We start from the raw sequence: 25,506 nt of genomic DNA, 5'->3' as shown, positions 1-25,506 counted from the left end.
TGAAAGAGTAAATGAAACCAAATTTCTAGGTATAATGATTGATGATCAATTGAACTGGAAATCTCACATAAAAAATATACAACATAAAGTAGCAAGAAACACGTCAATAATGAATAAAGCAAAACATGTTCTAGACCAAAAATCACCTCATATTCTCTACTGCTCACTAGTGTTACCATATCTGAGCTACTGTGTAGAAATATGGGGAAATAATTACAAAAGTACACTTCATTCATTAACGGTGTTACAAAAAAGATCAGTTAGAATAATACATAATGTCGGATATAGAGAACATACAAACCCTTTATTTATTGAATCGAAAATACTGAAACTCCACGAGTTAGTGAATTTGCAAACAGCTAAAATTATGCACAAAGCAAACTACAATCTGCTACCGAAGAAAATACAACAATTCTTCTCAAAAAAAGAGGGGAAATATAATCTTAGAGAGAAATGTAATTTAAAACATTTGTATGCACGTACAACACTTAGACCTTCAGTATATCTGTATGTGGAATTAAATTATGGAATGGATTAAGCAAATCAATCAAAGAATGTACTAATATGATCCACTTCAAGAAACTCTTCAAACTTAAAGTGTTTACAAAGTACAAAGAAGAAGAATACTAAATTTATTTAATTTATCCATTCTTTCACTCTCAAAATAATCTTACTTATCTCATCATATGAAATGTAACTTACTTCACCAATTATTATTTATTTTTATTGTGATTACTTATGGGGTATATTGTGGATAAATTGAGAACAGGAAGTGAACAAAAGTTTTAGAAACTGTTATGTAAAAGAAAAGGGGTAGGATTAAAAAAGCTCTTCTTCTTCCTACTCCTTTTCGAACATGTTGAAAAGAGAAACTGGAAATTGTGATGTATCATGTTGTATGCTTGCATGTTCGAAATAAACTCAAACTCAAACTCAAACTCAAACCAGAAAAGTAGACAAGTATGGGAAGTTAAGGTTCGTCGTCAACACTGCCACAGGTAAAAGCAACATAACATCTGCGTTTTGTTCAGGAAAGAACACACAAAAGCTAAAACAAATACTAAAAAATTTAAGAAATGGTGTGACAAACACGGACAGTCCTTGAATCTAAGTAAAACTAAGATAATGCTGTTCGGTAACAGCAGAAGAAAAAGTCAAACACAAATACAAATAGACGGAGTAGACATTGAAATAGTAAAATAAACCAAATTTTGGATGTAATAATAGATAGTGGATCAATGAAGTTTGTCTAAGTCATAAAGCACATGCATATGATTACAAACAATACATTGGAGGCATCCACCACAGTTGACTTCACACATAAATCATCATTTCTCCGTGATTTTTGGTCCAAAGCTAATGAAAATTTTAGCAAAATGAGGAAAATACGTTATTTTTGTTTGGTCGTTCTGCTTATTTTTTTTACGTTTCTTGCGCCGTCCGGTACGTATTACCGGTATATAGCCTGCTGGTTACACAACGCTGCATGTAGCAGCAAAGTGCCTCAAATATGGCCTCAATATTACACTTTGACAAAATAAAATCATGTTTTATTGTAAATGAATGAGCTGGATTATATTTCGAACTATATTTAGACTTATTATTTTGGTTGAGTTCTTCAGGAAAACTAATGTCAGAATGACTGAAACTGCATGCTTCCGGACACAGCTGCTCTTGTTTAGTCGGCCATACTCTTTCTATACAAGACTCTGGGATGGGCTCTAACACTTGTCTTACACAGTGAATTTCCTAAAGTTAATAATTATAATTATAAAAGGCCAAAATACAGCTAGTTGTTTACGTGACGTCACACCAGGAAGCCGCAACAGTGCTCTGACAGGCAAAATTGTAAGCAGATATGAAATGTCTCTTATACTTTAAAAAATATTTGTCAGTTATCATGAGTCTTTTTATATAAAGAAGACATGATAAACACAATCGATCTAGCCTCACAACACACCTGCTATACGAAATTGCCTTCCTCCCACAGAGGGAAGAGAGGGGGTTAATAGCAGACGATTTGACTGTGAGGTTGATATTCGAATTAGACTCCTCCAAATCGAATTGTCGAATCTTCGACTATTTTAAGACAACCCTAGTATATTTAATGATGAATTATAATAATTGAGTTAGGTTATTTCAAACAGAAAAGTCTCAAATTCTGTGGATTTGCTTCAGGTAGTGTCAGAATAGTAGGTGAGTTTCTGTAAAAATGCACAGTAACGGCTGCAATACATCCTTGAAAAATTATGTTTTCACATTATATGTACAATTTAATTCTTCAAAAATACCATATGTAATTATTGGCGCTAATATACGGATGAAAGTTTTGATGAAAAATATTGAATAAAGTAGCTCACCCATAGCTCTGCTTGCCCTCATTAAGACTTCGCCCATTTTTAGGCGAAACTCCAAGGACTGATACTTGTTGGAGGTCGAGAGTGAAGGACCATGTTGAAAGTCTCTCAGGAGTCTTTTAAGGATCCTTTCAGGGTAGGAATCAGCCAAAGAAGAAAGTCCTGCAGGGAGAATACATTCAGTACTCAGATCCTCAAGAGTTATTAATATACAACGTCTGGTATTATAACAATATCTACAATTGCACTCAAAACAATGCAATTCTCACTGTCAATTCAATAATTTACTTTGGGCCTGATTTAATAAGATCAGGTAGCACGCGCTAACAGCGTGTGCAAATAATAAAATAGCGTGTACTATGAGTGGTCGTGTTGCGTGTGTTCGACTAACACTGCATGTGCAATTGAAAACTGGTGCATTCCGCCTTATTTAAATGCAAAATAGTGCTGACAAAACGGTGATGAGTGCCGATAAATAACATTGCGCACGCTAAATAATTATATTTGCATCTTATCCAAGTATTGTGGGTGTTTTGATGATCAGCATATATTTTGCATATTAATGAAGACAGACGCAAAATGGATTGCACGCCTTATTCTGCTCACTTAACAGACACGATCCACACACGATTTTTAGATCAGCTTTGCGTGTATTATCAGGTTTGAATGTGATTAAGAACACGCAAACCTTTAGTAAATCAGGCTCCAAGTGTACAAACTTAGCATTTGTTAGCAAAAAAAAACCTCAAATCCAATTGAAATAGCTAAATAGATGCAATATTACAAAAAGTCACTACATATATATTAATTGGTCATCTTTTTAAAGTTTGTACATTTTAAAAATAAGTATAATACACAAAACAGCGGAATAATTGTGCAGTGTTACCTTGAATAGCTGACAGGTAGATGAAAGACTCCTCATGTTCCAAGTTTTCAAGGAAGAGCTAGAGTACATAATATCATAGTTTTATTAATAATCAAAAACTGTGCACAAGGGAATTTATTACGAATAGATATTTTACTTTATTGCATGACAGACATCAAATTCAAAGGGATTAATACAATACTACTATGACAACGTTAAAAACACTATCCAGGGCTATCAAAGGGAATATTTCAACATGCACCACCAAGTATAAAGGGACCCTTGGCTTGTGATATGGAAAAACCTTCCCCGTAATATGACAAACGCAGGAAAAATCAATATAGGGGGTTTCCTACTGATAGACAGTGAACAGATTTCCAATGTGCAGACAAAGAGGACACAGAGAATGTTAGATGAATCACTCTTTTTGTGTTCAAGCCACCTAACAAGTCCCTAGATAACAGCACCTTGCCCCACAGCAGAGCAGTTTCAAGTGCTTCATTTACTATTCACATGTTCCAGAAGGCCATGTAAAAAAACATGCAGCACCAAACACATGTTCGTGCAGCTTGTGAAGTTGTGATACTGAACTGAATCTAATGTGGATATCACATTTTGGGAGAAGGCAGCATGTCTTGCACATTATAGCGTCAGTATATCTTGTACATTTTTGACTAAGTTAACATCAAATAAATTGGCACTGTTAAAATACTATAGTAACATAGTTTTAAGAGAAAAACAGGCCATCACTACAATCTACTTCACTCATAATAAATGTACACCTTACTTTACCTCAGCGACTACATTTGAAAATCAGGGGCAAATCTCTCATCCAAAATACTAGTCTCCCTCCTCATGCCAGAGTCTGTGCTATCCCTGACCTCCAGTACCTCCTCTAGCCACTATACATTCCACAATGCAGCACGTTTAAAATTCTCATTCTTACCGACAAATACTTCCATAATCAGGTCTGTTGTCGCTCAGTCATACTCCACTGCCACATTGCATATTGCTGTCTTCGCTCTTTAAAGTACCAGTAGAGTCAAAAAACAAGTTGACTTTATATGCTTAATTGCGTTTCATTGTACCCATTTAACCATATCCAATTGTATTTACAATCCACAAAGTATGTGAAAATACCGTCTAAACATCACAAATTGTCACAAATTCTGTCAACCATTTTGAATATTCCGCCCTGAACGTCTTCTGTAATTTCTGTAGATTGACGTCACTGTAGTAACACTTCTGCACTCTGACCATAGTATCAGATCAATCATATTGGAAATACGCAATAATTAGAGAGATGTGTTGTCTATCATTCACAATCCCTATATAAAACGTGAACACAAAGGTCTCTTTTTTTATGCATTCTAAGTCGTAAATAAAAAAATACATAAAAAGTCCGCTAACAATGTAGTCAATGTACTCGCACATTTCAGAGTGGCCTTTAATTGTGGGCAGCCTAAGGCACACCTGTGCAATGATCATGCTGTTTAAACAGCATCTTGATACTGTATGTCACACCTGTGAGGTGGGATAGATTATTTTGGCAAAGAAGAAATGCTCACCAATACAGATTTAGACAGATTTGTGAACAATATTTGAGAGGAATAGGTATGTTGTGTACATTTAGATTTTTTAGTTCAACTCATGAAAAATGGGAGTGAAAGCAAAATTGTTGCGTTTATATTTTTGTTCAGTATATTACAACCTCATAGGACCAAGAATCGAACAGGGAGAGACAGAGTGCAGGGTTCAAGCGACTTGGGACAAGAGGGGATGCACACCCTGAACCAGTCACTAGTCAATCACAAGGCACATGTAGGACAATAACCATTCACTTTCATTGACATCTATGGGCAATTTAGAGTTTCCAATTAACTTAACATGCATGTTTTTGGACTGTGGGAGGCGCTGCAGTACCTGAATTAAAACCCCTTGCTGGGGACAAGAATGAAAATCCAGAGATATGCTAAACATTTCCATCATACTGCCCCACTGTTCAAATAAAACATATAATTACCATTATTAATAATATAATTAAAATGATAAGTATTATTCAGAGTGAACAGAGCCAACACCTAAATTAAGTGTTGACGGTTCCCTTAATGACATACTGTAAAGGGCTGTTTAAATTTTGCAATTATGTTCTTAAAAATGTCAGAAAACAAAGAATTAAAAAAAAACTTACAATAAGGACTCTCTCCACGTCTTGTAGAGTCTCTGGATCGTTGCTTTGCACCTTTTGGGTTAAAGTCCTTAGAGCAAATGCTTTGGTTGGAATGTCAGGGTCACACGCCTCTAGTAACCAATCAGAAAATCTCTTCGAGGGATGTGAAATTTGACTTGTCACAGAGTCCCCAAAGGATGCTGATTGTCTGGTAACAGAATTTTTGTGCACGTGGTTGACAGAAAGAGTCTGTGATTCCTTTGTTTCTGTCTTATTATTGGGCATGTAGTTGTCCTTTGATGACATCCCACTGTCTTTGGAGCCTGGAGCAGCACGAGTAGAGAGGTTATCTGGACGGTAAGCACCCTGGGTAGCAATGACAGCTCTTAAGTTGGAGGCCAGCTCTTGGATGAAAAGCTCTGGGTGTTTCTGGGATAGAGTTCCCAGTGGCTGGAGCAGCCTTGACATGGAGGAATAGAGCTCCACGCTGAGCTGTGGTTAGTATTGAAAAAAGAAGATGATGTTAGGTACAGTGCATCCGGAAAGGATTCACAACGCTTCACTTTTTCCACATTTTGTTAAGTTACTGCCTTATTATCCAAAATTTAATAAATTAATTTTTGTCCTTAAAATTCTGCACACAATACCCCATAATCCATTCATCCATATTCTACAGCTTGTCCCTCTCAGGGCCACAGGGGGTGTAATGACAGTGTGAAGAGTTTTTTTTTAATTTTATTTATTTTTTTATATTTATTAAAAATAAAAAAACAAGAAATCACATTTACATAAATATTTACAGCTTTTGCCATGAAGCTCAAAAGTGGGCTCATGAGAAAAATTGTTTCAACTGATCATCAATGAGATGTTCCTCGAGCTTAATTCAAGTCCACCTGTTGGTAAATTCAGTTGGTTGGACTTGATTTGGAAAGACACACACCTGTCTATATATAAGGTCCCTCACTTGACTTGACAGTGCATGACAGAGCACAAACCAAGAATTAAGTCAAATAAATTGTCTGTAGACCTCCGAGATAGGTTTGTCTCAAGGCACAAATCTGGGGAAGGATACAAAAAAAATATTTGTTGCTTTGAAAGACCCAAGGAGCAGAGTGTCCTCCATCATCCGTAAATGGAAGAAGTTTGGAACCACCATTAATCTTCCTAGAGATGGCCAGCCATCTGAACTGAGCGATAAGGGACGAAGGGTCCTAGACAGCGAGATGAAAAAGAACCCGACTGAGGAGAGAGGAGAACCTTAGAGAAGGACAACCATCTCTGAAGCAATCCACCAATCAGGCCTATATGGTATAGAGGCCAAACGGTAACTATTCCTTCGTAAAAGTTTGCCAAAATTCACCTGAAAGACTCTCAGACCAAGTGTGAATGTTGTTTATCTGTGTTGGCCCTGCAATGACGGGGCGACTTGTCCAGGGTGTACACCGCCTTCCGCCTAAATGCAGCCGAGATAGGCTCCAGCATCCCCCACGACCCCGTAAGGAACAAGCAGTATGAAATGGACGGATGGATGGACTCTCAGACCATGACAAACAAAATTATCTGTTTTTTATAAAACTTATTTCATTTAATTTAATTTTTTTTAGTTTTGTTGTAAATCAGATGACTTTAAATTTATAGTATTTAAATGCTACATACTATTTGAGGAAAAATAAAGTGGAGAATGAACAATAACTAAACAAAAGGAAAAACTACAATTGGCTACCATTTAAATAATTTGGGTTTGCCGTCAAAGGCTTCCTGTATCCAGGGACGTACTCCTTGAGTTTGTAAAAAATACAAAAACAACGCCAAATAATTATTTTCTAATATTAATAATGCAAAAAAGACCTAAAACCTTTAGTATTGTTTATATATATATACTGATACTATACTATGTTTTGATAGTATGCTTGGATCAATCACCCCTACTTTACATTGAAGCTTTAGCAGTTAGCATTGCTTCTTGTGTTGTCCAGCTTGGTATGCAACATGCTTAGCCATTCCTCGTCCTCGAGTCCTGCAGTGAGAATAGTGTCTACATTTTAAAAAACTGGTTTGTTTTCCTCCATGGAGGCTTAAAATTAGTAATGGAAGTGGCTCTGCACTGAGACAACGGGTTGCTTGGAACTTGCTCTCAAATTCTTGCCAGTGTTCTGGTAATATATCCTGCACTCAGCTGGAATTCATGCACTCTTCATGTGTGTAACAAGAAATCCGAAAATGTAACCGTGTCTCCCTCAGCATGCATCATTTTTGAAGGAATCTTTCATGTAAGTACAATCTTTAGTCATGTAAATACTGGGACACAGTTGCGGTAAAGATCGGAACATTTTAAACATTTTTCCCTGTGACTGACATGGATAAGGTAAATATAGAACTGAGTACCTGTGGTTCAGATAGCAGAGTAGCCACCAGTCCCATCCCCATAGTCAGTGTTTGGCTCTCTATTGGTTTTCCAATACTGAGACAACTAGTCTGATCCAGACCAATGCAAGCCCTTTCAAGCAGGGATACTATAAAGCCGACTACCTGGAGATAAAAACATTGACACACAAGGAAATACAGTAACTAGCATTTTCGTACGAGGTAAATAACCTCTTAAATGTGTCACGTGACACTATACAAACCTGTATGTTTTTTTTCAACAGCACAGTATGCTGCAGGGTCTCCACCATTATTGCCAGCACTTGAAGCAAAGCAAGTGTGTAGGCTTGCCTTGCGACGCAGCCCTGCTGCTCCGCCTCCAGGAGCGTCATGGCTGATATGTTTAACTGTTGTCCATCTTCCTCCTCTTCTTCTGCTGCTACTGTTGTCCACCTGGTTAACTCCTGAACAGAACACCACCTCTTATAAACAGCGATCCTAAAATAGCAAGAGTATTTTTAAAATACATTTCAAGTTTTGCGAAATCCTGACAAGGACAACAACATTAAATTTAATGAAAACATTTTGACAAGGGTCAGATATGTTCTTTATATACAGAATTTACATATTCACCCCTAACGATTTTAAAGCTAATAAACAGAATGATATTACTAGTGTGTAAAGTCTATTTACACCAGAGCTATTCAACTGGCTGACCTGGGACCAAATCCGGCCCGGGTATGACACCAGTTCAGTTCAAAACTTTGGGGATTTTTGCAGCAAATTCCTAAAAATATTACAGTGCTCCTGTTATATAGACAAACTTGGACCACTTGTAACACAATGGCAGGTCCTTGCATTTAAATTGTAATCTTTCTAACAAACATAGAACACTGGGGTCGAAACTTGGGATTTGCATACCTGATGTGTTCCGAAAGGCACCATTTTAGGTCGTCTCCTTTTAGGCAGTTACAATTTTTCTGGTAATGTAATTTATGTAACTAAAATGTTGCTGTAGCTTGTTACTTCAGATGCATCCAGTCGTCATTTGTTGAAGTTCCTCAGGTTCTCTCTTTTTCAATTTTTGGGCTTTTCAACTGGTGGCCCGCGAGTTCAACTCAAAAAACTCAAAAAGTTTTACATTTTTGTAGCAGATTCTTAACAACACTAGTGTTGTCACAGAGATGATCTCTGACTAGCTAGCAGAAAACCAAAGAGCAGAGTGCTCCTGTAACTCTGACAAAATAAATAAACCAAAATCAAATGTCTACTGTAGAGGTTGGTCTAACAGTGAAGGGGGAAGTCCTGCCTCCTGGTCTATAGCTTTCTAGAAATGTGTCCCCCAAAACAATTTAGTTGAATATGCCTAATTCACACTATTTAATTGGTTTTTCCTTGATTTAGAGCCCTCAAAATGCATTTTAAGGTGGTATTTAAAAAATGTATAAATAAACATGTACCGTATTTTTCGGACTATAAATCGCAGTTTTTTTTCATAGTTTGGCCGGGCTCCAATGCGACTTATATGTTTTTTCCTTCTCTATTATGCATTTTCGGCAGGTGCGACTTATACTCCGGTGCGACTTATACTCCGAAAAATACGGTAAACAAATGTCTAGAGTTGGATTTATAAAAAAATGTAATAAAGAAAATCTTAATTGCTCACCTGTAACAAGTCCAGGAAGAAGTCTCCAGGCACATCACTATCTTTGAGTTGAGCCAACAGGTCCGTTAGACACTCCAACCTCCATTGCTCTCCAGACAGCTTCTCATACAAAGCGTTATCTTCATCGCTGACCAAACAAAGAAAAACTATTGTTTAAGATTTCTATCAAGGTTTTTTTGGCAAAGCAATACTTTAGAGTGGGTCCAACACCTGCAGTCATCTCTGCAACTAAGTTGGACTCCACCACAGCTGCCAGGGGTGAAACTAAAACCTGCTGCTACTTCAGCATGCGCCTGAAGACCTGAGAGTTGCCTGAGTACTGATAGTGCTGTGGAGCTCTCCATGTGGCTGAGATACCACAGCAAAATATCCTGACATGGCACTCTGTAGAGAAGAAACAAGACACATGTTTAATGAATGCATTTTACCACAAATGACTGAAGAGACAAAAAGTACCGTAGGTTGGAGACGTTCTGCTTGGTGAAACAGAAGAGTGTGAAGACAACAGGTAGAACTTCTTCTAACGCTTTGAGGAGGAGGGTTGACGGCATGTTGCCCACCACCCAGATCTGACCATAAAAAAAAAGACACTTAAGAAATACTTGGTTTAACTCCAACTAAAACAGTAACACATATAAAACCAGTTTCTTCTTCTAAAGGGCATGTGTCTGGATGTTTGATCAACATACTAAGGTGAAAGGTATATTTGTTTAAATTAGAGCAGTGAAAAATAAATTAACTAATGTGATTAATCACAAAAAATGGCTGCATGGTTCATGTATATGCGAAAATTAATCACACAATATATTTTGACCCCACATGCTCCTTAACCTTAATAGCACATGCTTACCTGAAAGGCGGCATGGGTTGTTATGCCTTCAGTGATCAAATCAATGCATAAGTTGAGTGAGGAGACTGACTGGTGTGCTCACTGGAAAATTTCACTTCAAAATAAATCCCAACCGGACATTAAATAATACAGTTACCCAGTTTTGAGCAAATAAATAATGTAAATTTAAACAAAAAAATAAAATACCAATAACTATTTGTCATTCTAGCAATAAAATTGCATTTTTGTCAAAAAATGGTGGTCTTTTTTCAGGTGAGTTAAAATTATGTACGCCACTAATTTGCTGTGATTAATCACAATTAACCCAAATTCAAAAGTGTGATTAATCACATAAAAAAATATTGTTATTCAATTTATACAGACATTGCATACCTTGTTGATGTCCTCCACACATTGCATCAGCTCCCATTCCTCCACAACAACTTGGCAGTTAACATCTGAAAAACACAAAGGCGCCACTCTTCAGTTTTATTGTCATCTGACTTCTTAAAAAACAACAACTCCATTCTATTTTTAAGAAGAATGCGCCCCAGTAGAAGATGTATCTGGTCTAGTGTGGTACAGCAACCCTCGGCAACTTGGATTTCCTTTCCGCTAAAAATGAATAGGCATAGTTGAAGCAACAATGTATCTTATCAGAAAAACATCAACCAATTATGAAGTATTTACAGTTGTACTCCTTGTACATAACATAATCACTAAATCAGTGATTCTTAAACTGCGGTACAGGTACCACTAGTGGTACACGGGCTCGATCTCGTGGTACGCCAAAAAATGACTTAAACATTCTAATACAACAGTTTTATCTTCCTATATTCAAACAGTTTTACTGTTCAAACTGTGTGTAATGTTACAATATACTTGCTAAATAAAACATTTGACTTGTATTTAATGAGTACTTAGGCCTACTCCAGTATTGTATTTTACTATTAGTCATTTTGGTAGTACTTACAGAGCCTAGTGTTTTCTGAGGTAGTACTTGGTGAAAAAAGGTTGAGAACCACTGCACTAAATTAATACCTCATATGAGTCATAGAAGAAACTATTATAACTCAAATTCTGCAAACTTAGGACATTTGGAGAACAACATCAGTTTGTTTCATGCAGTCAAAATGGACATTTATTTTGTGGTCCATTTTTCTTCTAAATACTTATTTTCTTGAGTTATTTCAAATTGTATGTCACTAAGTGACCAACCCAAACCACCAACTACTGGGATGACATAATGCAAATCCGATAGAAATGCATTAATTTCCTCGCAAAAATATTTTGTTGTACACAGTGTAATGATCCTGAATTGAGTATAAGATATTTCACATACAAATGTGTCGTGATGTTGACTAACCAGCAGCAGTAATGCAGCGATGGAGAGGACTCAACAGAGGAACCAGAAAGTATGGCTGAGCAAAAGTGGGCTTCTCTTGCAACAAGTACAGAACCGTCCTAGTGGCCACTCGCTGGAACTGCTGGGCTGTAAGCTTGCCTTTAAGGTGCAGGAGATCCAGGATCTGCACCAACACACATCAATGAAATACAAAAAATTAGACCCAAAGATGATAATGAACTTAAATATGAGAATTGACCCAAAATTATGATGTAGTTCAGTGCACTTACTTAAACTCCCAGACTAAATGAAACATGATTTTAATTACATAATGCTAGCTTCTGCTTGCGTGTGTCACTGACCTGAGAACAGATTTGCCTATAGTAAGTGTCAGCTGATGTGGACTGCTGGGGGCATGCTGCCAGGATCCTGGCTATACCGTCACATTTCCTCCAGTCTGACTCACCCCCTTAAGGACATGGGAAGTATCACAGCGAAGATAAGAGACAATAGATAGATAGTACTTTATTGATTCCTTCAGGAGAGTTCCCTCAGGAAATGTATGTCATCATCACCCAGTACCACACTTGCTCACCTGTTCCTCCCTCCAGGATGGCCCTAATGACAGCCCGAACCCCATTCGGCTGCATCAGACGCTCAGAGAGCAAATGACCACATAGTCGCCTTAGCCAGCTCGGAGTTCTTCTGTCTTTGGAACCACTGGAGCTTCCTACTGTCCCAGACTGTTGGAGAGAATTACAATATTTATATTACATGGCAACATATACCATTAACAAAATAACACATCCTACGGTGTTCCCTTTGTTTATTAAAATCAGTATGAAACATTTTACAGGTTTACACCCAGCAAGAATTTGGATTTCAAGTTTCCACACTATGTACCAGCATCAGCGCAATAGTTTGGATTTCTGTTTTTGTTGATTTGTGCTGTGCTTGGCTGTGATATGATCTCAAAATAAGCCAGAATTACAAGACTAGCAATACTCAGGGATAGGTAACCTGTGGATGACGGCATCTGGCTCGTATATACATTTCAGCGCCTTAATGCAGTATAATCCATAAATCCTTTACTTACCGTTTGATTGACTACAGGCCCAGGGGCGTAGGAATGAGTTTAAGGTCCAAAGAAGAACAAAAAAAAGTGTTTTTCAAATGTGCATATATATATATATATATATATATATATATATATATATATATATATATATATATATATATATATATATATATATATATATATAAATATATATACCGTATTTTTCGGACTATAAGTCGCAGTTTTTTTCATAGTTTGGCCGGGGGTGCGACTTATACTCAGGAGCGACTTAGGTGTGAAATTATTGACACATTACCGTAAAATATCAAACAATATTATTTAGCTCATTCATGTAAGAGACTAGACGTATAAGATTTAATGGGATTTAGCGATTAGGAGTGACAGATTGTTTGGTAAACGTATAGCATGTTCTACATGTTATAGTTATTTGAATGACTCTTACCATAATATGTTACGTTAACATACCAGGCACGTTCTCAGTTGGTTATTTATGCCTCATATAACGTACACTTATTCAGCCTGTTGATCACTATTCTTTATTTATTTTAAATTGCCTTTCAAATGTCTATTCTTGGTGTTGGGTTTTATCAAATAAATTTCCCCAAAAAATGCGACTTATACTCCAGTGCGACTTATATATGTTTTTTTTCCTTCTTTATTATGCATTTTCGGCAGGTGCGACTTGTACTCCGGTGCGACTTATACTCCGAAAAATACGGTATATACTGTATATATATATATATATATATATATATATATATATATATATATATATATATATATATATATCCATCCATCCATTTTCTACCGCTTGTCCCTTTTGGGGTCGCTGAAGCCTATCTCAGCTGCATTTGGGCGGTAGGCGGGGTACACCCTGGACAAGACGCCACCTCATCGCAGGGCCAACACAGATAGACTGACAACATTCACACTCACATTCACACACTAGGGACCATTTAGTGTTGCCAATCAACCTATCCCCAGGTGCATGTCTTTGGAGGTGGGAGGAAGCCGGAGTACCCGGGGGGAACCCACGCAGTCACAGGGAGAACATGCAAACTCCACACAGAAAGATCCCGAGTGCAGGATCAAACCCAGGACCTTCGTATTGTGAGGCAGATGCACTAACCCCTCTACCACCGTGCATATATATATATATATATTTATATATATATATATATATATATATATATATATATATATATATATATATATATATATATATATATATATATATATATATATATATATTTATATATATATATATATATATATATATATATATATATATATATATATATATATATATATATATATATATATATATATATATATAAACACATATATATATATAAATATATACACTACTGTTCAGAAGTTTGGGGTCACCCAAACAATTTTGTGGAATAGCCTTCATTTCTAAGAACAAGAATAGACTGTCGCGTTTCAGGTGAAAGTTATCTTTTTCTGGACATTTTGAGCGTTTAATTGACCCCACAAATGTGATGCTCCAGAAACTCAATCTGCTCAAAGGAAGGTCAGTTTTGTAGCTTCTGTAACGAGCTAAACTGTTTTCAGATGTGTGAACATGATTGCACAAGGGTTTTCTAATCATCAACTAGCCTTCTGAGCCAATGAGCAAACACATTGTACCATTAGAACACTGGAGAGATAGTTGCTGGAAATGGGCCTCTATACACCTATGTAGATATTGCACCAAAAACCAGACATTTGCAGCTAGAATAGTCATTTACCACATTAGCAATGTATAGTGTGTATTTCTTTAAAGTTAAGACTAGTTTGAAGTTATCTTCATTGAAAAGTACAGTGCTTTTCCTTCAAAAATAAGGACATTTCAATGTGACCCCAAACTTTTGAACGGTAGTGTGTGTGTGTGTATATATATATATATATATATATATATATATATATATATATATATATATATATATAAGTATTTTTTTATATTATAGCAAACAAGGTACAGATAGTAAACACACTCAAACAACTTTACATAGTGCAGTATTTACATCTACATTTACTCTTCCTTTAAAAAAGAGAGACATAAAATTATATTTGCATAATTTAGATGCATTAAAAATAAGCTCAGTCAATAAAACATCTTGAATATATTGTATTTTACATCCTCTCAATTTTAAAATGGGTACAGTAGATAGCAAGTTAAGTACAAAGCGTCAGGCAGTTGAAAAACTCTTATTCATATACAGAGGGAATGTTGAATGTGAAAAAGTTGTCTGTCTGAGAATTGTCGTTCGTCCATCCTCGGCCACCGTAGGTCTGGTGACGCATGCTAGGGTTTTTTTGACAACTTAAAGTGCTGAACTAAAAAAAACATAGGTTTAGGCAAAAGAAGCAAAATGTTTTTTCCACCTGTCACAAATTGCTTGCAAATTGACTTTTTGTCCAGTAAACCAGGTTTTTCATGATGGACATGACAAGTCTGTTTTGAGCCTGTGGAGGGCACTCAAACTTCTCTATGCCTCAGAAGATGAAACAGACACCCAAAAGCAACCTGACCAGGCTTTCATCTTGCAAAAAGAATCTACGCACTTCTACAGGAAATCTACCAAGGATCTCTGTACTGCTGCTAATAAGTAGGTCAGGAGAAACATTAAAAGCTGCACTGAAAGTAACTTTCTGTTCAATTCTGGGCATTTTTTAATGACTGCAGCATAAATCTCTCCACTCAGAAGTGTCTCTTCCAACTCTTGTAAGGTCAACAAGCCACTTTTGTTTAAGTTATGTTTAATTATTAAATCAAATAAACTGTATCTTTAAAAAAAATCCACTTATCAGTCATCAGCTGTTCTCCTTTCTTCTTACAATCACAAAGATTTTGAAATCTTACTTACACCCTGAAGCTCCACTTGACATTTCAATCTCTACATTCCTGATTGTATTAGTTATTGTCAGGTTAAAATACAATTGTTTGTTTAAAAAGTAATAGCATGCTAAGTATATTTCACTCATTTATGACTTCACCAGAGCTCTCTCCGCCTTTCATTACTTCAACTGCCTCACTATTCTATGCACTGTTATTCTACAGTAACACAAGACATAATTGTACATCATATCTAATGTTGATAAATGGTCAAGTACAATTAGGTGTTGTATTTATGTTGTATTGTAACCGTTACACTGACTGACTACTCTTTTTTAAATAACAGTAAGTCTTGCTGCTGTTTCACTCTTTTTTTTGGTGTTGGCATATTGCTACCTGGAAAAGGATAACATTACTTGGTAACACTGATGAAGTTAGCAATTAAATAATGGACAAGGGGCCATGCCAAAATTAAGATGATTTAACTCAAAAGACATGGTTTGAATATGAATTTGAATATAATTGGGAAGACGTTATGAACAAGCAATTTTCAAGGCAACATTCCAAACAGACCGCCTGCTAGTGTTGCCCTCAGAGCTTGTTATTTTCCGTCTTTCTCTCACTGCTGAGGCCGGTCAGTCACATGATGCTGTGTTGCGCTTTCAAAATAAAATCATGTATACCTCCGCTGTATGTATTTTTTTGGGAGGGACAAATGCGTCTTTCTGCAATATGGGGGTGAATGTACAAATGGACAGAGAATTTGCCTTTGTGGATAGAGCAGGTTCTGTGGTGTGTCTAATATGCATAGATATTTCCTCAATGAAACGGTCCATTGTGAAGCAGCACTTCGACTCACGCCGCAGTAAAAGGTAAAGTTTGATTTGAAATTGGTTCACTTCATATAATGTAGTTATGAAGGAAAATGTCGACTTATACTTAAAGTGTTGGTCTTAAAAATGCATGCATGTAAATTGTATTTAGTGTTACGAAATATATTGCTCTCACGGAAATACATTTTAAAAATATAAGGGTTTCATGGCTCTCTCATTCAAAAAGCTTCCTGGCCCCTGCTCTTAAGAATGAGAAAATGGCAATGTCAATTGTCATTGACAAATGAAACCGAGCTTCTGTCCCAGGTATTGTTATACCTGGGACTGCAAGATTAATTGATTGAATTTGATTAATCGTTGTAATTAATAAAAATCTATCAAATCCAGACTGAAAACGTAAATATATGGACATACAGGTAGTTTCTGCATGGCCACTTCAATAGAGCGCACGAGAGCGGTGGGTGGTGTGCAGGGTCTGTAATCTGAGAGGCAGCGAACAGCGGAGATTTTTTGATATTTTTATCAATGCAGACATTTTGTGCAATTTCTATGTTGATGATCTGCATTTATTGGAAAAAAAGAATGAAAATTATGGCAAGCAGAAAAATTGTTATTGTAACCATTTTCCCAAAAATACATGTTGAGGCTTTAAAGTGTGTTTTATGCAATTACTCAATTAATTAGAGGTGGGGGAAATAATTGATTTTTAGATGCAATGGCAATTCGGATATGGACAATTATAGAATTGATTAGTAAACGTCAATAATCAATAATCGATTTATTTATTGTAAAAGTAATGCAAACAGTTCTAAAATGTGTCTGACTGCAGCGAGCCACCTCAACAAGAGATTCAACCAGCTCCTTTCATATAGGGCATTTATGTTCCAGTTAAGCACACATTTCCAATAATTTAATAAATGTGATGGGAATTAATTTAACTGTTTCTTATTACAAATACACTGTTTTTGAAAGTTGCGAGTGACAAATGCTTATTTAGTGAAACAAAAATAAATGTAAAACTGCATCAATGTACATAAATTCCATCCATCAATCCATTTTCTTCCGCTTATCCGAGGTCGGGTCGCGGGGGCAGCAGCCTAAGCAGAGAAGCCCACACTTCCCTCTCCCCAGCCACTTCTTCCAGCTCCTCCCGGGGGATCCATAGGCGTTCCCAGGCCAGCCGGGAGACATAGTCTTCCCAACGTGTCCTGGGTCTTCCCCTTGGCCTCCTGCCGGTCAGACATGCCCCAAACACCTCCCTAGGGAGGCGTTCGAGTGGCATCCTGGCCAGATGCCCGAACCACCTCATCTGGCTCCTCTCGATGTGGAGGAACAGTGGCTTTACTTTGAGCTCCTCCCGGATGACAGAGCTTCTCACCCTATCTCTAAGGGAGAGCCCCGCCACCCGGCGTAGGAAACTCATTTCGGCCGCTTGTACCCGCGATCTTGTCTTTTCGGTCATAACCCAAAGCTCATGACCATAGGTGAGGATGGGAACGTAGATCGACCGGTAAATTGAGAGCTTTCCCTTCCGGCTCAGCTCCTTCTTCACCACAACGGATCGATACAGCGTCCGCATTACTGAAGACGCCGCACTGATCCGCCTGTCAATCTCACGATCCACTCTTCCCCCACTCGTGAGCAAGACTCCTAGGTACTTGAACTCCTCCACTTGGGGCAAGATCTCCTCCCCAACCTGGAGATGGCACTCCACCCTTTCCCGGGCGAGAACCATGGACTCTGACTTGGAGGTGCTGATTCTCATCCCAGTCGCTTCACACTCGGCTGCGAACCGATCCAGTGAGAGCTGAAGATCCTGGCTAGTTGAAGCCATCAGGACCACATCATCTGCAAAAAGCAGAGACCTAATCCTGCAGCCACCAAACCGGATCCCCTCAACACCCTGACTGCGCCTAGGAATTGTGTCCATAAAAGTTATGAACAGAATCGGTGACAAAGGGCAGCCTTGGCGGAGTCCAACCCTCACTGGAAACGGGTTCGACTTACTGCCGGCAATGCGGAGCAAGCTCTGACACTGATCATACAGGGAGCGGACCGCCACAATCAGATAGTCCGACACCCCATACTCTCTGAGCACTCCCCAGACTTCACGGGAGACATGGTCGAATGCCTTCTCCAAGTCCACAAAGCACATGTAGACTGGTTGGGCAAACTCCCGTGCACCCTCAAGGACCCTGCCGAGAGTATAGAGCTGGTCTACAGTTCCACGACCAGGACGAAAACCACACTGTTCCTCCTGGATCAGAGGTTCGACTATCCGGCATAGCTTTCTCTCCAGTACACCTGAATAGACCTTACCGGGCAGGCTGAGGAGTGTGATCCCACGATAGTTGGAACACACCCTCCGGTTCCCCTTCTTAAAGAGAGGAACCACCACCCCGGTCTGCCAATCCAGAGGTACCGCCCCCGATGTCCGCGCGATGTTGCAGAGTCTTGTCAACCAAGACAGCCCCACAGCATCCAGAGCCTTAAGGAACTACGGGCGGATCTCATCCACCCCCGGGGCCTTGCCACCGAGGAGCTTTTTAACTACCTTGGCAACTTCAGCCCTAGAAATAAGAGAGCCCACCACAGATTCCCCAGGCACTGCTTCCTCACAGGAAGATGTGTTGGTGGTATTGAGGAGGTCTTCGAAGTATTCCCTCCACCGATCCACAATAGCAGCAGTAGAGGTCAGCAGCACACCACCCCCACCATACACGGTGTTGACAGTGCACTGTTTCCCCCCCAAGGCGGCGGATGGCGGACCAGAATCGCTTCGAAGCCGTCCGGAAGTCATTTTCCATGGCTTCCCCAAACTCCTCCCATGTCCGAGTTTTTGCTGAAGCCGCACTTCGCTTGGCCTGTCGGTACCTGTCCACTGCCTCTGGAGTCCCATGAGCCAAAAGGACCCAATAGGACTCTTTCTTCAGCTTGACGGCATCCCTCACTGCTGGTGTCCACCAGCGGGTTCTAGGATTACCGCCACGACACGCACCAACCACCTTGCGGCCACAGCGCCAATCAGCCGCCTCAACAATAGAGGCACAGAACATGGTCCACTCGGACTCAATATCCAGTGCCTCCCTCGTGACATGTTCAAAGTTCTTCCGGAGGCGGGAATTGAAATCTCTCTGACAGGAGACTCTGCTAGACGTTCCCAGCAGACACATGTACATAAATTAAAGATGCAAATTAATGCACAGATTACTCTATTACTAAAATAATCAATAGCTGCAGCCCTAGTTACAGTATAACCCTCCGAAGGCAAAACCAAAAATGACATACAGTATACACAAATACACTGTATATTGCATAGCTAATTTGGGGAAAAACAGAAGTTCAAATAAGTACAAAAAGTTGTACTTGCAAAAGTGAAATTCTAATATTCAACCTTAAGACCAGATTTAAATACTTAATGAAATAACTACTACTACCAAATATATCACATGAAACGGGCATTTTCACAGCATATTACTCAGGTTGTGTTCTGTTTTATTGAACACTAGAACTGAAATTACTGTTTTCCGACATAACTATTTAAAAGGAACTGGCAATTTGTATCTCACAAACAAAACCTCTGCAATACAGGCATAAAATGTCACTGAGGTCATGACTTATATCAGACACACCTACCTGTTTGTTTCCACCTTGTAATATGAGGAGTTCTTTGATTACAACTGGCTGATAGACTTTCCCCAAAAGACATTTCAAAGTCTCCTGGCAGTTTCTGCGTTCCTCCTCTTCATGGAGCTCCTATAATCAGAAAACCTTTAATCACATGCACATGGACAATTTGACAATCCATCCATCCATTTTCTACCGCTTGTCCCTTTTAGGGTTGCGGGGGGTGCTGGAGCCTATCTCAGCTGCATTCGGGCGGAAGGCGGTGTACACATAATTATGAAATAATTGAACTGAGGGTCTTGAAACTATTTCTGAATTTTTAAGATAAAAATGTGACCGACCGCAGTACTGAGTAAAGTGTAATATAAAGTAATAGAGCAAATTGAAAATGAGGATGTGCTACCTTAACATCCTTTGTGGTGCTCCCCTCGGACAGCTGTGGCTGGTAACCAAGCTGACAGAGCGCGGCCATCACATCTCCAAGGTGCCGGGTGAAAACCAGTGTAGCGAGAGATGACTGCTCAGCACATTGCAACAAGACATTTGTCGTGGTCTGGAGCCGGCGTTGCGCCACGGCAGCTGCTTGAGAGCATATCATTTTTTCCAGCATTGCACCAAATGCTGACCTGTGACCCAGAGGTACGCCTACTCCGGGAGCCAAGTACGGGCAGAGCCCTAAAGAAACCACAAACTGAAGAACTGAGCCAAGTGTTTTCTGCTGGGTGACACTGAGCACATCTGGAGGTAAGGGTGGCGCCATCTCAGGTGTGTGTAGTTTGGTGGCAGGGCTAGAATGTGTTCGATTGAAAAGCTCAAGTTCAGCAGAAAGGTGGCGTGCTAAGGTGAGAAGCAACAGGAGACACTCTTGGACAAAGCACCACATCACATCTTCGGTGTCATTTAAGAACCATCTTGCCCCGGCCAGCACCTCCTCTCTAAAACGCCTCACATCCGTCAAGCTGCTGTCACTGTGCAGCCGCTCCAAGAGAGCATCTCTGTTGGCCAGCAGTGCTGCTTGAAGCACCTCTTCCTTCGACAACTTTGCATCAAGCCCGGATGCCTCTGCACAAAAGAGTCCTTCATTACACATAATATACAGTATTTCCAACTAAGTGTAACAGTGCTCCAACCGGCAGCCACACATCTCCACTGATGGAGAGTTAAGTGGAGCAGCACTAGTCAAGGAGCTAAAGGCCCAGGGCTGTCAACTCATTGTCCAGTGCAGCTTTTAAGGTACCAGGGGGCGAGGCTTACAAAACATTCTATCACCACAGCCTCACTAGATGGTGTGCATTACATAAACAGCATGTCAACACACAAACAATTGATTAAAGCAGTGTTTTTCAACCAAGGTCCATTTTTTGCGTTGAAAATATCCGGAGGCACACCACCAGAAGAAATCATTAAAAAACGAAACTCAGTTGACAGTAAAAAGGCGTTGTCGCAATTGTTGGATATGACTTTAAACCATAATCAACCATGCAGACACTTGTGATTTAGGGCTATATAAATAAACATTGATTGATTGATTGATGCATCAATATAGCTCTTGTCTCAAAGTAGGTGTACTGTCACGACCTGCCACATCACGCCATGACTTATTTAGAATTTTTTGCTGTTTTCCTGCATGTAGTGTTTTAGTTCTGGTCTTGTGCTCCTATTTTGGTGGGTTTTCTCTTTTTTTGGTATTTTCCTGTAGCAGTTTCATATCTTCCTTTGAGCGATATTTCCCGCATCTACTTTGTTTTAGCAATCAAGAATATTTCAGTTGTTTTTATCCTTCTCTGTGGGGACATTATTGATTGTCTTGTTCGGATGTACATTGTGGACGCCATCTTTGCTCCACAGTAAGTCTTTGCTGTCGTCCAGCATTCTGTTTTTGTTTACTTTGTAGCCAGTTCAGTTTTAGTTTCGTTCTGCATAGCCTTCCCTAAGCGTCAATGCCTTTTCTTAGGGGCACTCACTTTTTGTTTATTTTTGGTTTAAGCATTAAACACCTTTTTACCTGCACGCTCCCTCCCGCTGTTTCCGACATCTACAAAGCAATTAGCTACCGGCTACCACCTACTGATATGGAAGAGTATTACACGGTTACTCTGCCAAGCTCTAGACACCACCGACACTCAACAACACATAATTTGCAGACTATAATTACTGGTTTGCACAATTTTTTTTTAGCCCAAATAGGTGAAATTAGATAATCTCCCACGGCATACCAGACTGTATCTCACGGCACATCACAATTTTAATTTAATTAACAGTTTTAATTTCCCCTCGGGGATTAATAAAGTATTTCTGATTCTGATTCTGATCAGTGTGGCACAGTGGTTGAAAAACACTGGATTAAAGCATGATTTACTAATTGAGGTCAAACTAAAGGCTGCCACACCACTCATGTTATACTTTATCACATAGAGAAGGAAATGTTGATTGATTGATTGAGACTTTTATTAGTAGGTTGCACAGTGAAGTACATATTCCGTACAATTGACCACTAAATGGTAACACCCGAATACGTTTTTCAACTTGTTTAAGTCGGGGTCCACTTAAATTGATTCATTCATTCATGTGTTACCCTTATAAAGTGTTGTTGGGAGAGATTATGTTGGGATATTGTTAAGATAATGAAGGATGAAGTGATTAAGAAATGTTTAGTATAGATATGCTTAGAATAGGCCGTGCAACTAATCATATCCTCTAAATTTCAGTTGAAACTGGGTCCAAGTTCAGGCCTACGGACATTCACTCTTATCGCCCACATTCTTGCCACCTTTGACATGGCTTCTTTACCGAGGTCTGAAGGACAACAACAGATATGAAGTCGGAGTCCAGGAAGGAGAAATCAGAGGAAGATTCCACGCCTGGAAGCAGACACCTCATTGCATATTCATACATTGTGATGTATATTGTAAGAGCGCGAGGGGAAGGGCGCGTCCGGACAGGCCTGTGTAAGTCTCCCTGTTGAACGCTACTAGGGACAGATAGTGCTCAGACAAATTGTATTAGAATTGTATCCAATAGGGAATAAATACTTCTGATTTTAAGTTTATGCATCGTGTCCTCTTTAAACATCTTCTGGCTCCAGATTAAACAAATACGTCGACAGTGTGAAGGGAAAGCTTTAGATTGGGTTAATATTACGTAACACATTTGACAAGGTTGTTAGTCTTCATGCTAGCAAACAATTCCATTTAGGGTTGGTCGTCACATGTATCGCATCCAGTAGGCTGGCCTTGCTCATTGTGTTAAAATGGCAACTAAAATTTAAGGTCCACCTTCTTCCATCCATCCATCCATTTCCTACCGCTTGTCCCTTTCGAGGTCGCGGGGGTGTTGGAGCCTATCTCAGCTGCATTCGGGAGGAAGGCGGGGTACACCCTGGACAAGTCGCCACCCCATCACAGGGCCAACACAGATAGACAGACAACATTCACACTCACATTCACACACTAGGGCCAATTTAGTGTTGTCAATCAACCTATCCCCAGGTGCATGTCTTTGGAGGTCCTTGCTAACTAAAAACACATTTAATCCATGAAAATAACACCATGGCAACCAACCTCACAAGTGCGTTCTATCTATCCTTGTGATGGGTTTGGTTGACACAAAAGGTGTCCGTGTCTTTAATAAGTCGCGAAAATTGATATTCACTTACCACTACTAGGTTTTGTGAGCACATTCAGAAGCGAAATTATTTCCGCAGTCATCTTGTTAATTATTACACAACTTATTTGTGTGCCATTTCTGTCAGAAGCGTGTTAGCTTTTCGCTACGAGGAAGCCATAGGGACAAACTACGGCAACACATTAGGGACAATCGCAGAACCGCGCGTCACCGGAAGTGACGTCATTCGCGACAACTTTATTTGTCGGAAACCAACAAAACATTCTCTTTTGCCCCTGGCGCTGTATTGTTCTGTTTTTGTACTGTTTCTGTACTTGTTTTGATTATTATTGTTTCTTTGCTTGTTTGTAAATGTTAAACATTATAAATAAAGATTTTTCTAAAGAAAATAACAATAAAATAAAAAACAACCCACTTTTGTAAATGTCCATCCATCATTGTCTACCGCTTGTCCCTTACGGGGTCGCGAGGGTGCTGGAGCCAAATCTCAGCTGCATTCGGCCGGAAGGTGGGGTACACCCTGGACAAGTCGCCACCTAATTTGGATATACACAGTTTGAGAAAAAACAGTATGAGAAAAAAATTGAAAATGAATTTTACCTTTGCAACATCATTATACTATTGGCTAAGTTTTATATTCATAAATGTAAGTTTCTCAATACCCGACCTGTTTTTTGTGCCTTTGAAGTTAAACTAGAATTAGAACTTTACTTTAAAACACTTTCTACCTCTAACAACCAAAAAGCTGTGAAAACTATGATGCTGTGATCCAAATTGGGACTATTTACAGAACTTGTGTAAATTAACCCATATATATATTTTGCATTCTAGTTGCGTTATTGAGTTTACAACCCTCTGACGCTGTATTGTACTGTTTTTGTACTTGTTTGTAAATGTTGAACATCATAAAGGTTTATAACATTTAAAAAAAAGTTAAAAAAAATAAAATACAATAAAATAAAATAATCAAATACAAATTTTTAAAAAGCCACTTTTATAGCCATGGTTGCAAATAGCTACGTACATACAATTCAACATAATATTTAACGGTTACATTTAGGGTTAAGACAGCAACCCCGAACGGGACAAGCGGTATGGATGGATGCATGAACCGCATAAGCAAATGTATCTGTTTTGTTACCCGCGGCGTTCCGTAAACGTTTCACACGCCAAAACGCAGCTATATTGTGTTCAAGAACTGATTGGAAACTTCAAAATATCAATGTTTATCTTTACCGATGTAGGTATATTATGTTCGTGAAATCATGTCTTTTTTATGAAAGTATCAGGGACAATTATTAGTGGTTGGCTTTCAGTATTAGGTAACAAAAAGAAACGATTACCGGTATGTACAATCTGTAATTTCTGTTCATAACTCCAAATCAGGACTGCTTTGACGTTTTTGACAATCATTTGTGCGTCATAACACTGTAACTGCAAGTTTCATGTCATTAATAAATAGAGGGGTGGGTGGTGTGTTGACGGAAGTAGGAACTTCCATTACTTATGTACTTAGTTACCAATACTTACTTAGTTTCCACCTGCAAATGTTTTTTCAACGATTTCTGATGTCTTTATTCTTAGGATGCTGTCGTTCAATTCTGTATTTTTGGAAAATCTAGTGTATGGATAAACAAAATAATTCTCAGAACCTTGAAAAAATACATAAATTGACAAAAAAAAAAAAAATACATGAGTGCAAGTCAATTTCTAGAAGAAAGTACATTATACTGTGTATTTATTTGATTTATATAATAGGTACTGTACATAAATTGTGGTTACACCTTTTTGGTCACTTAAAAGTTTAATTGTCATTTGTTCACTGAGTACCACATGCAGAGGCTGAGAAAAGACTGACAAACAGAAGCTATAAATAATGCAGAGCATTTACAAAAAAATGGATGAT

At 38.7% G+C, this 25,506-nt stretch overlaps 1 protein-coding gene across 1 annotated transcript in view; it reads right to left on the bottom strand.

The window, feature by feature from the left end:
- The window catches only part of tango6 (transport and golgi organization 6 homolog (Drosophila)), a 41,359-nt gene extending 17,247 nt beyond the window's left edge, over positions 1-24,112 (bottom strand). Inside the window, exons 1-15 of the mRNA XM_062035440.1 lie at positions 23,632-24,112; positions 20,380-21,038; positions 19,986-20,105; positions 12,192-12,339; positions 11,959-12,065; positions 11,618-11,780; positions 10,645-10,709; positions 9,879-9,991; positions 9,633-9,806; positions 9,423-9,549; positions 8,020-8,220; positions 7,778-7,921; positions 5,414-5,884; positions 3,244-3,301; positions 2,361-2,519 (exon numbers count right to left, since the gene is read on the bottom strand). Coding sequence (XP_061891424.1) covers positions 2,361-2,519; positions 3,244-3,301; positions 5,414-5,884; positions 7,778-7,921; positions 8,020-8,220; positions 9,423-9,549; positions 9,633-9,806; positions 9,879-9,991; positions 10,645-10,709; positions 11,618-11,780; positions 11,959-12,065; positions 12,192-12,339; positions 19,986-20,105; positions 20,380-21,038; positions 23,632-23,683 — 2,761 coding nt within the window. The 5' untranslated portion in view covers positions 23,684-24,112. The remainder of the gene's footprint in view (positions 1-2,360; positions 2,520-3,243; positions 3,302-5,413; positions 5,885-7,777; positions 7,922-8,019; positions 8,221-9,422; positions 9,550-9,632; positions 9,807-9,878; positions 9,992-10,644; positions 10,710-11,617; positions 11,781-11,958; positions 12,066-12,191; positions 12,340-19,985; positions 20,106-20,379; positions 21,039-23,631) is intronic.
- Positions 24,113-25,506: the final 1,394 nt, after the last annotated feature.

The sequence above is a fragment of the Entelurus aequoreus genome, linkage group LG24 (genome assembly GCF_033978785.1).
Source record: "Entelurus aequoreus isolate RoL-2023_Sb linkage group LG24, RoL_Eaeq_v1.1, whole genome shotgun sequence".
In the NCBI taxonomy this organism is placed as follows: Eukaryota; Metazoa; Chordata; class Actinopteri; order Syngnathiformes; family Syngnathidae; genus Entelurus; species Entelurus aequoreus.
The sequence above is the reverse complement of the archived record's forward strand: the minus strand, read 5'-3'. Positions and strand labels throughout refer to the sequence as shown.